This window comes from Thalassophryne amazonica, chromosome 1 (assembly GCF_902500255.1).
Source record: "Thalassophryne amazonica chromosome 1, fThaAma1.1, whole genome shotgun sequence".
Taxonomy (NCBI): domain Eukaryota; kingdom Metazoa; phylum Chordata; class Actinopteri; order Batrachoidiformes; family Batrachoididae; genus Thalassophryne; species Thalassophryne amazonica.
In genome coordinates, this window is record NC_047103.1 from 54,354,927 (window position 1) to 54,367,719 (window position 12,793).

The 12,793-nt window shown below is 38.5% G+C and overlaps 1 protein-coding gene across 4 annotated transcripts; it reads right to left on the reverse strand.

Annotated features, from left to right (window-relative positions):
• Positions 1-255: 255 nt before the first annotated feature.
• On the reverse strand, positions 256-11,661 carry si:ch211-171b20.3. 4 transcript variants are annotated; one of them, XM_034170121.1, is made up of 6 exons: positions 11,393-11,661; positions 11,285-11,321; positions 2,891-3,026; positions 2,486-2,581; positions 2,344-2,399; positions 256-517 (listed from the first exon to the last, which is right to left on the reverse strand). In XM_034170121.1, the coding sequence occupies exons 1-6, from the start codon at positions 11,495-11,497 to the stop codon at positions 378-380; spliced, it is 570 nt and encodes a 189-aa protein (XP_034026012.1). In that variant the 5' UTR covers positions 11,498-11,661; the 3' UTR covers positions 256-377. The 4 variants fall into 4 exon arrangements, 3 of the variants coding, with proteins under 3 accessions (XP_034026012.1, XP_034026018.1, XP_034026005.1); XR_004560728.1 differs by lacking the exon at positions 11,285-11,321 and having other exon boundaries at positions 2,828-3,026; XM_034170127.1 differs by lacking the exon at positions 11,285-11,321 and having other exon boundaries at positions 256-465.
• Between the last annotated feature and the right edge of the window lie 1,132 nt (positions 11,662-12,793).

Sequence of the window (12,793 nt, forward strand, 5' to 3'; positions counted from 1 at the left end):
CCCTGCTGAGAGATGACATAATTTGGAATAATTTGCCATATACCGGGCTGTACACACTTCTGTTGTATACTGTAATTCATGCAAATGAACAACTATTGAGTAAATAAAATAAAAAAATACAATATTCATTAACAGAGCTTATTGTTGTAGCAAATTTTCTACTAATAATGTCAACAGAAGAGCACAGCTCAAGAATCCCATAATATGATGACCAGCCATGTTAAACAGCAAACTAATACTAGCGAGGACAAAAATGCAGTGATCACGAGCCACCGAAAGGACCAGGCTGACTGAAATGTTTTTGTTTGTTCAGACAAACTTGGCACAGTGTGCAAAGTGTTGACCCTCAGCCAGTGTGGTTTGGGGAAAGGTAACTGTCAGGATGGATGTTTTTTATGTTTCCGTGTTTTCTTGAGCTTCTCCTGTCTTACCGTGTCGCCCTCTAAAGACAACAGCTCAGATATCCTGTGAATGAAAGAGCGAGAGGCTCCAATAATCGGATCCGGATACGACTGGTCTGTTTGGCAACAAGAAAGAGACCATGAAGGAAAAAGAAAGAACATCAATAACATAGAGTGATGTATATGTTTAATATTTAAAAGTCTTCAGGTAATCTTCATGATGTTGGACTGCAGGTAGTGCTTATGATCCAACATCTACACTGCCAATTATTACCTTCACGGATAATATGCTTCACTCAATATAAAGTCTAATGTCTCATCTGTATTCCCATTAAAAAAGAAAAAAAAAAAAACAGTGTTGATATTTCAGCATATAACAGAGTTTGGCATTAAAATGTTATTCTTCATGGAAAAGTAACATCAGTAGAAAATTATTTCCAGAAACAAGTACTAGACAGAGTTTTAGCTGAGCCAAGCATTGGCAAATTTTAATCAGAATTTATTAATGAAAGCTGTCTAAATAAGAAAACTGAGGGTGCTCAGAGCACACACCTCTGCCAAGGACCAAAATATATTACTCGCTCTAAAACCTTACTGGCACCATCATTTTCAGATCTGACCCAAAAAAGCAAAATTAATCATTTCTATTTCTTACTAGACCCAGTATTTTGAACTGAGTTCATAAAACACCCTATCATGTCGTGTTAAAGAGCCCTTAAGATGTCTTAAGTAGCAGTTTCACACAATAGTATCTCTAATTTCAACAACTGTCCATGCAACATTTATTGTTGTTGGCGCAAAAAAGAAAAAAAAAAAAAGCCAGTACAACAAGCTAAATAACATACTGGCATGACTTGAATGCTAAATGGAAATTCTGATGTCCCCTGAAGGCATCACCAGTCAAATACCGCTGAACATTATTCTGTTTAAATAAATAAATATAACAGATCGATTCAATGTATTCTATGTTTTGCATGTTTTAGCTGCAACTGCTTAAAAAAAAAAAAATCTACCTTGGGTAAAAATGACATCTCCCACACAGAACAGAACAAGGGAAAGCATGACAGATTTTTATGATTTTTTTGTTGTTGTTGAAATATTAAGAAATTTTATATTATTCAGAAAATTTATTTTAAAAATGGTCAACCCCACTTTCCTGAAAAAGGTAGTGCACTGTTGCCCCCTTGTGGCATTCCCTAGTAATCAGGAAAACCCTCACTATATACTCAAGAATGTGTTTGTTAAAGAGACCTGCACTGAAATAAATGTGGTCAGACCTCAGAAAGAGATCAGAGCTCCGTGGCCACTGAAAGAGGTTTGTATCTTTTTAATTACTTGGATTCTTTGCGGGTCCCACATCCGTACCCCGCAACGGTAACACCGGAGGCTAAAGACAGTAGATTTTCAAAGCAACACCACTAAATCAAATGGCGCCAAGGAAAAAGTCCCCAAAAATAATTTTCAAGCAAAAATAAAAGAAACGTATACTACCAAACATATCGCAAGACAATATGAAGTTTTAAAAAAGTCGATCCTTCCGTATAAGACAATAAAAAGGTGCTTTTGTAAGAGATGCAAACTGACATAAATCCACAAATTAGTTGGCCCACGCAATGCATGCTGGGAAAGGGTCTTCTCTTTGACGTCTCGGCAACGTCCCGGGTGTGCTGACAGTTTTGCGGAGGGCTAAATTTTAGCTGTAAATTTGTCATTTTTAAACGAAGATTTCTCAGTTGAATGACAGATCTGGGCTTGCAGATTGACTACATTCAGAAGGATCTTATGTGTAAATATAAGTAATTTTTTGGTCCAAAGATCTGACTGCACTTATTTCAATGCAGGTCTACTTTAAATGACCATAGGGAGGGAGAAAGACATCTCAAATACATGATGAGAATGGTCAAAGCACACATCTGGAGAACAGTGTGTCAGAATGACTCACCTTTCATCTTGTCTCCAAAAGGCAGCAGGTTGAAGACTGGATAATCCACCTTCGGCCTGCAGAAAAGGTGGGTGTGAAAGTGGGAAGGGATGTTGTGGAATAACTGGGAAATAACTGCGAGACGTCGCATGACTAAAACTACCTGCTGAACTTGCAGCTCTGCATTGAGAAGGGGCTTCTGCCTTTGAGGACTAAAGTTGAAGGAAAGAGGATGGCTGGATTTTGCTTCAGTTCACACCTGTCAGTGTTAGAGAAATAAAAAAATTAAAACATCAGAAATGAGGTCAGACATGCTGAAACTTTGCCTTACAACTACACTTTTGAAACACAACTAGGGCTCCAAGGAAGAGTCTTATTTCTAGGGTCATTAAGTGCTGTAAAGAAGTTGAGGCAGTTTTCTGTCTAAGTGCCATAAAAGAGAACTAAAACAATTTTTATCTTTTCTGCACAAATTGTGTCAACCTCATTTCCCTGGATATTAGACATTAAAAGCACTAATTTTCACATCTTCTCTGGAACATCTATGAGGCGTGTCCACATTTGGCACCTCAGGGTGCAGAGCCGCGCTGCATGGCTGTGGAAAAGCTCCTTGGAGAGATTGTAGGGACGTAAGTTGCCAGGTCTGTGGAGATGGTCAGTATGCAGCGGAGGAATCACAGTTCTGGTCCCCTGCAAAGTCTCACCTAAAAATAAATAAGTTGAAGAAAGGTAATAATGTGAAAGATAATAATGTGAAACTGCTGGTTTGTCAAGGACAGCCATTCACAAACATAGTATGGACATCAGGCCACACTGTGAAATCTAAAAATCATCTGGGGCCCACCCAAAGTATAGATCACAATTTTGATCGAAATGAGACCAAGATGAAGTGTGTGTGTGTATATTATATATATATACACACACACGTGTGTGTGTGTGTGTGTGCAGTGGTGAGCACAGATAACCAAAAATTAACTTCAATAACATATAATCAGATAACTGAAAAGTTATCTTTGATAAAGATAAAACGATAAATCACCCAAAAATGTATCGGAAGTTACAGATAACCGACAAATTCCAATATTGTCTCTGGTACATTGGCAACTACTAATAAACTGAATTTGAGTTTTAACGCCACAACAGCTTCTAGTAATATTAAAAGTGACAACAAACCCAAACAATGAGGCCACACTTTTGTCTTTGAACATCCTGCCCCTGCTGGAAGCTCTTGTTCACTACACAGCTTCCAGCACAGAAACACCCTGAGAACAGCCATAAAGCCCAGCTCTCTATCAATCACAATGCTCCGGTCAGGCGGAGGTCTTGGAAAATAAAGTCATGCTGACTTATGGTTTTGATTTATAAATAACATTAATACCGATAGAATAACTCCATTAATGTCAATTCTGTCATTTGTACAAAGTTAAAATATAACATATCTTTTAATGTTGAATAATACTAATTCTGAGGTTTTGTAACAAACACAGACAGATTGCAAAGGATTCTGGGTAAAAGTGCCTCTGCTAAACACTGATTGGTTCAGTCATTCATTATGAAAACCAACACGTTAATGTGACATGTGTCGGTGTTTACAGATAAATGTGCTTTTGTAAAATATTTCATTTTTTATTTGTAAAAACAGGCATTTTTATGGAGCCCTGGAAGTGTCATCGCAAAATGTTTTGCATGTGGAGAGAATGTGCGCACGTTTTATTAGTGCCGTGCGCACGTTTGATGATGTTGTAAAACGTGCACGCGAGTTTTGGCCCTTTTTCAGATGATTTTTCATTCGTGTGAGAATTTTTTGTACCGAGTTTTGGGTTAATCGTGTGTCCTGCATTGTGTAGTGTACATGGAGTAACAAGCTGTGTTTAACATCTCACGACCACCTCCTGATCACATGGTCAAATGAAAATCAAACAAATTTGATTTTCATTTGATTCGTTTGATTTTCATTTTCACCTGTTTGAACCTGTTTACGAGGTCTGTTAGAAAAGTAACGGACCTTTTTATTTTTTGCAAAAACTATATGGATTTGAATCATGTGTGATTGCATCAGCCAAGCTTGAACCTTCGTGTGCATGCGTGAGTTTTTTCATGCCTGTAGGTTGCGTCATTCGCCTGTGAGCACGCCTTGTGGGAGGAGTGGTCCAGCCCCCTCGTCGGATTTTCATTGTCAGGAAATTGGCTGATCGACTGCCGCTTTGCTTCATCAAAATGTTTTCAGAAAGTGTGAGAGACAGCCAGGTGGAAACCATTTGGAAAATTCAGATGGCTTTTGGTGAAGATCTTATGGGGATCACACAGATTAAGGACAATTACAACTGGATTAAAGACGGCACACAGCGGCGGATGGCGCGCTGCGCACCGAGCGACGATCGACAGGCTCAAAAGACCAGATAGTTTCCAAAGTGAACGCTTTGTTGATCCGGGACGTCATCTGACTTACCGAGAAATGGCAAGACAGCTGGACATAGCACTTTTTCGGCACATTCCACTGTTACAGAAGTTTTTGTAATGGAAAGAGGAGCGGAGAAATTCGCCACGGAGCCGCTCATGGCGCGGGACGAAAGAACCTCCGTGTTGGTCTCACAGGACAAGCCCTAACATGCCCAGCTCTTGCACCATTCGGAAGATTCAGACGACTTTCGGTGGCTTTTCAGTCGTGTGACTATCCGAGAAATTGTGGATGACCTGGACATGCCACAACATGTCCTGTGAGGCTTCATCACAGCGTTGCTTTTTGTTGTGTGCCCTGCGCCTCCGTCCTCCGCACGTCTTTTCATACCGAAAAAGTGCTGATGTCAAACTCTTCTGCCATTTCTGTGGTAGTCAGACGATGTCCCGGATCAACAAAGCGTTTACTTTGGAAATGAATGGCACATTCCACTGTTACAGGAGTTTTTCGGTTTTGATGAAGCAAAGCGGCAGTCGATCAGCCAATTTCCTGACAATGAAAATCTGACGAGGGGGCTGGACCACTTCTCCCACAAGGCATGCTCACAAGCGAATGACGCAACCGACAGGTGTGAAAAAACTCACGCATGCGCACGAAGGTTCAAGCTTGGCTGATGCAATCACACGATTCAAATCCATATAGTTTTTGCAAAAAATAAAAAGGTCCGTTACTTTTCTAACAGACCTCGTAAGTCAAGACTCAAAACCTATTTTTATTCTCTTTCTTATGAATAGTTTTTAGTTTTGTTTTATTCTTTTACTTCTGTTTTTATTTATGCATTTGATTTTTTTTAAATTCATTTTTAATTATTTATTCAATTTTATGTTGACTTGTTTTATGTAAGGCGCGTTGAGACGGCTTTTGCTGTAATTTGGCGCATTATAAGCTAATTAAATTAATTAATTAAAATTGATATTATTCTGGTCGGCCATCGTGAGGTTATCCTGCTGCTGAGGGGCTACAAGCGTCCAACCGCTCGCACTGTGCATGTGCAAACACCGCAGAGCTATATTGTAATGTTATTTTTTTGTTGTTGTTGTTTGTTTTGTTTTTAAACTTAATTTGTAAAAAAAAAAAAAAAGAAGCCATTTGCAAAGCCAAAAAGTTGATTTGACAACCATCTGATATAACCGGGGTCAAAATAAATAGAACACTGCCATCTACTGGTGCCCAAACGCTTAGTACTTAGGGCGAATACTGCCATGAACACTACTGGCCAGTAGATGGCAGTAGAGGCCTGAAAAACTTGCCAAAACAAAATCCAAGATAATCCGTGCCAATACAATACAATAACGTCTATAAACCCAGAGAATATATTCATAAGAGTTTTAGGCACTAGAGTTTAATGCTGTTGTCCGTGGAGCCTGAACAGAGTGTCTGAAATGCATTTGTCCTGTCGTGAGGGTACTGAGATTACCCTATCATACCCATAATGCACTGCTGGGCACAGCATGTGCTCACTAAAACCTTAAAATTAGCACATTACTTTAAAACTAAAACATATATCTGATATTTCCACTTTATAAAACGTCAGACATGACAGTAATTTTAAATAACTTGTCCAAAATTAGTGTGGTTAAAATTTGAACCATAAGTAAGAAATGTATGCCGCTGGATGACTTGGGTGATATTGCCAGTGTATCAGTACGGTGTTAAAGGAAATTTTTTTTGAGACTAGTTCTCTTTTGCCTGCAGAGGGTAGAGTGGTTTCTTTTGGAAGCAGCTTTCTTCTGTTTGTAGAGGGTAGAACTACGCATCTGTTAGGAAACTTCTACAGATAGGTGCTCAACTGAGTTTAAATTTTAAAAATGTTTGTCACTGTTCATCTTTGTTTACTGTGTTATCGATCTAAACGTTATCGGACGAAAATGTATCGGAAAATAATTAGCCCGATAATGGTTTTTAAAGTTATCTAAAAAGATAATCTGAGAATGAAAACATTATCTTCGATAATTATCTGTTATCGGATTATCGGAACTGTGCCCACCACTGTGTGTGTGTGTGTGTGTTACATTAATGCCAGACATTACATCAAGATTACTCTAATATAAAATTGATTATCTTACATAGTTTTAATATGTTATGAATATTTCCTTGCTATTAGTACCAACAATATGCAAGGAATTTCATGTATTTTTGGGGGAAAGGCAAGCACAAGTTGATGTATTTCTGTCAATAAACATATTTAAGAAGAAATTTATTTCATTTTTTGTTAGTAATCATAACTGAATTGTAATCATTGAAATGTAATCATAATTCAATTGTAATCTAACTTTCCAACTGTAAGTGTAATCATAGAACTGCAACAAAAAAAATGTAATTGTAATCATTACAATTTTAATGTAATCACCCCATGTCATGCTTTCATTAATGCATTATGTTGGATAAATGAAGAATGACCATATATTAAATCCCATGGCTTTGCCTTATACCTGAAAATCAAATATTTCCTAAAATAGATTTTGAATTTAACCTCTCTTAGCCCACCTGTAGTACCAACCCACCCCGGGACCATGGCACACCTTCACTTTAGCAGCACATGAGGGATCCATGACCCACACTTTGGAATTCACTGGCTTATTTTAATGAACAATAGGCAGTACAACTCAAAACCTAAAGTGATTTTCATGAAAACTTGGCAAACCATTGGTTGTTGTAGGAACTGATTATACTTGTGTTACTTTTAACGGGTAAATACACACACACACAAACATATATGTGTGTATACTTAACCCGATCTGTCCATTCCAAGGTCTTTCTGTGTACTATAAAATAAAGACTAATATAAGAATATTTTTAAATATTTTTAAATTATTTATGGGTTACTGGCTTGGCAGAGGTACACACAATGAGTGCTGCTGTAATAAATACAGCTGATTCCACTGCAAAAATATATATGGTATGTACAACAGTCACTGAAATGGTACCTCTGGGTTCATTATATGGGACAACACCTCCACCTACAGGCTGTTACATCAAGCCTCTGCTGGAGTTTTTGTTTGGGCTCAAACACAGTGGATCCTGCATGTTGACACGCCACAAGCTTTATGCTGGAATAGACATCCTTCCAAAAGCAACTGCACAGGTACAAGGAGACTGGGATAAGTGGGGTATAAACCAGGGATCTTGCAGGGAAGCAGGAACACTACTACAAGTACTGTGGTACCATGGCCCCATGCACACAATAAAATATAATGAGCATCAGAGTGTTTAAAACCTACTATTTACAAGTAACAATATAAATAATAAATAAAACACTTTCACTACAGTGATAAAAAGGAGATGATGGAACATAATATGATTCTCACATTTGGTGTCAAACATAAAATGCTTCCCACAGAGGTCCATCTCTGGATCATTGTTCTCTCTGTCCATTCTGTTGTTTCTGCCAATATTAGGTGACCTATGAATATTGAGGGAAGAAAGGGGAAGTTTACCTTTAAACGTAAATAAGAATATCATTCAGAGTACTGTAACATATATAACATATAGACTAAATAAATAGACATGTGAATAAATTATTTAAAAAAAATATATATATAATTATTTTTTCACTCCTGCCACATTTGGCCATGTAATGTGGAGTTGCATCAGGAAGGGCATCCGGCATAAAATATGTGCCAATTCAGCAAGCAGATCCACCTTGGATCTACTGTGGCGACCCCGAGTGCAAACAAGGGAGCAGCTGATGGGACTTTTTTTTTTAAACAGATGCATTTTTACATTTAAGACTTTCATTCATACTTTTATACTTTAATTTAGTATTAATTCATGCTTATTCCTCCAAAATAAATTCATGGATAAATACATAAATATGAGGCCGGTGGTCCATATATATTTGTTTTTCCCCCTCTGAGTGAACACTGTGTATACCTTTTTGTTTGTCATGACTCGAATACGCTTCCCAGTGAGTATTTTTCTGTTAAAAAGATGTTTAACTAGCAAACCACATTCATATGTATAATTTAAAAGCATATAATGGAAATCCAGGTGAAAAAAACTATATTAAAACAATCTAAAAGTAAAGCTGAAATGTCACCCTGGTTATAAAACAACAGGATGCTGTACATGTAGAATTTTTTTTTTTTCGTGTCTGCTTGAGTAAGGTGATTTGATAGCTCAGTAATAAAGTGTTTGTTTCAGAATATGTGGATTTCTGGCTCGAGGTCCAGTCTGGACTCTTTTTGATTTTCCATATAGCATAATTTATGACTTATTTCTAAAACCAATTAAAAACACCTGAAATTTTCCATCAAAATGGGTTCACATTATTTTCTCTGCTCAAATTTTATTAAGAAATGATTTATCTTTATAAAGACACCAGTGTGGTGATGTCAAAGGTGTGCACAGGATTTTGGAAGAACTGCCATAATGAATAATTGTCGACTTGTTCTGTTAATTGGAATGCTTTATGAAAGTACGTTATGAAACCTTAAAATTATTCCTGTGACATAAATCTGGGGAAGGGTAGACTGGGACACATTTCGGCTACTCCTTAACCCTCTGGGGTCCGAGGGCATTTTTGGACAGTTCACTCGTCTCTTTTTTTCAGGACAACCTGTGCTTATAGAATATATATGTTTTTGTTGTGTTTTATAAGTGTAATAAAGGCTCGAATGTCAGCCGAGTTAACTTTTCAGCAAAAAAAAAAAATAGTAAGTTTCTATCTCATATCATTCAAAAGTTATTTATAATTTAGTAAAGCTTGGTCTTAGCCATCGTATATATGACGGCGTCGGCCCCAGAGGTTTAATAAATAACAGGCACATGGCAGCCCACCCAGAGTTTGTCAGAAGGCACATGAAGGACTCTCAGACCATGAGAAAAAAAAATTCTCTGATCTGATGAGACAGATTTAACTCTTTGGCGTGAATGCCAGGCATCATGTTTAGAGGAAACCAGGCGCCATCCCTACACTGAAGCATGGTGGTGGCAGCATCATGCTGTGGGGATGTTTTTCAGCAGAAGGAACTGGGACACTAGTCAGGATTGAGGGAAAGATGAATGCAGCAATGTACAGAGACATTGTGGATGAAAACCTGCTCCACAGCGCTCTTGACCTCAGACAAGGGTGGCGGTTCATCTTACAGCAGGACAATGACACTAAACACACAGCCAAGATATCAGAGGAGTGACTTCAGGACAACTCTGTGAATGTCCCCGAGTGGCCCAGCCAGAGGCCAGACCTGAATCCAAATGAACATCTTTGGAGAGAAAATGGCTGTGCACTGATGCTCTCCATCCAAACTGATAAGAGCTTGAGAGGTGCTGCAAAGCGGAATGGGCAAAACTGCCCAAAGATAGGCGCACCAAGCTTGTGGGATCATATTCTTGAGGCTTGAGGCTGTAATTGCTGACAAAGGTGCAGCAACAAAGTACTGAGCAAAGGGTGTGAATACTTATGTACATGTGACGTCCTTTTATTTAAATAAATTAGCAAAAATCCCCCCCCCCCCCCAAAAAAAAAAAACCTTTTTCACATTGTCATTATGGGGTATCGTGTGCAGAATTTTGAGGAACAAAAATGTCTGTCTAGGGACTGCCTCACGCCCAGTGACTGTTGAGGGTGGGCTCCAGCTCTCCCATGACTCTTGATTGGATTACGCAAGCACAGAAAATGGCTGAATGAACTACAGTTAAGTGAATATTTGTAACCAATGGTGGTGTTTAAAATGACTGGTGGACCGATCACTGAAATCTATAGATACATTTATGTGTAAATATCTATATGTCTCACTATTGTGCACTTAGAGATCCAGTTCTCTAAAGTTGGTTTTCTTGGCTCTCGACATCATTCCGGTGTCTCAGACCGAACGGTCCCCCCTATAAATGGGTCTGTCCTGCCTCCACTACGCGTGTCATTTCTGTTGCTCGGCAGCGGTTCACTGATTATCACTTCGTTTCTGCTTCAAACGGCCTTGTTTCTGCTCAACTGACTTTACAATGATTTAAGAGGTTTTACCTTGTCATCTGATGGTTAATAATCCCACTGATCGCTTTGGGTGAAGAGTTCCTCTCAGAGGAGCTGCTGTGGTCCCAAATGATGCATGCGGAGTGGACGCAGGGTGGGGTCGTTCGGTCTGCGACATCGGTGAGGAACACAGGCAACATACTATGTGGTTAATTAAGTGTTTCTAAATGTAAATGACCATGAACAAGCTTTTGAACATGTGGGTCTCTACACGGTTCTCAAGCACCACCACTGCTTCGAAATTTATCAACAGACCATACTTACTCATGCACATACTAACTTTTGATAGATTATTTTATACTTAAACATGTTTTTTCACAATATTATTTAGAATCTTATTCACATATTCTCTCACAGACACACTTTTCTAATTCGGGCTATGAGATGTACATCCTTTTCTACATTTGGAGCACAAACATGCAGCCTGACGAAACATGGCGTTTAGCACATGGGATGTTTTGTATCGAGAGGGTCCTAATAAATGACAGCAGTAAAGTACTTTATTGATTAAGCTTATTTATTTAATGTCTTACCCGGAGCAGCTCCGTAAGGACCTTCCATCTTTGGACTCTACAACAGAGGAAGCCTATTTTAAGCTAGCTGCATCTTAGTTAAAGTCGAATATTAAGCGGTGTACTCACTGCCGAGCGGTTTGATAAGTGGAAACTTGCTCCTCTGATCAACATTTTGTCTCCTGCCTGGAGAACGAAATCCATCAAGGCCGCTGTCATTTGAACTTCTCTCATACATTAAAAGCTTCGGCAGCGACGACCTGACCTGAAACGTCATATCGCCAAACCGCTATTTCACACATCTCCAGGGTAAAATATACCTCGGCCACTCGTTTAAAGGGTAAATTGGTGAGAACTCAATGACCAACGTTATGCTAGGCTGCCGTACGCGGCGGCGACCTAACACCTGTCACGGAGTCACCATGGAAACGGATGTAAAACAGCTTCCTTAAACTAATGGTGAATTTCAGCAGCACACCAAATGAAATTAAAAACATTTCGCCTTCTCTATCACTACAATATACGCAGTTTAAATCTTTATCCTTATGATTAAAAAAAAAAAATTCCCACTTCTATTCCATGTCAAAACTGGCATAGTTGTTTCTTCAGTTTTGTAAATGCCTATACTGTACAATATACAAAATGTATGTTAACAGTTGACTTTGTTTTTGATTCAACAATCAGATGGAAAACACTGGCTTCAGGGATGTAGTCCTTCCATGTACCAACAGGTCATTTCACTGATTAGCTCATCTACATGCCTTTACAGTTTAGTGGGTGGAAGATTTTTACTCAATTTTAATGACTTTCACAGCTTCTTCAGACAATTCACGAGATACATGAACATTCCCAACTCACTGGACGTCATGACATTACCATTCGGAAATATAAGCATTAATGATACTCCATGGTCTATAAAATTAGGAATTCTGAAAACAGGAGCATTATGTATACAAATGACTCATTTTTAAATCGTGCTTGCCCTATTTTTTGTTAAACCCCTTTGTCTTCAGCAGCCTGTGGTCCACAGACCACTTGATAGGCCGTGAGAGCCCCATTGTGATTAGTAAGTCAAACTATAAATTCAAATAGGTAAAAATATCATAATTCTTTATCAACCTCTTCTCAAACAGTTTCAGAAGTCTCATATATTACTTTGTTTAGACTTGGAGTTGTTTCTAAGTGGTAAGGAGGTAGATAAGCTTTTAGATGTTTTTTTTTTTCTTTTTTCAAGTGCTGAATGGTGTAGACCAGCATTTCTTGTAAGTTTTCAAACCAACACATCTTAAGTCTATTGTGGTGAGGAGGCAAAATTGCAATAAACTGCCACTATCAAATTGCTTATGGACCCAATTAGATTGGTTTTCCAGTTCTTCAATGAAATAACAGCTTTAATTAGCCGTGGGTCAAACAAGAAATAGTAAAGTTGCAGAGATGAGGGGCCCTTAGGTTTAGGAAACCCTACATTATGATGTAACTTCTGTTAATTCAAGCCTTCATGGGTAATGACAACTTCTACAGAACCATTTA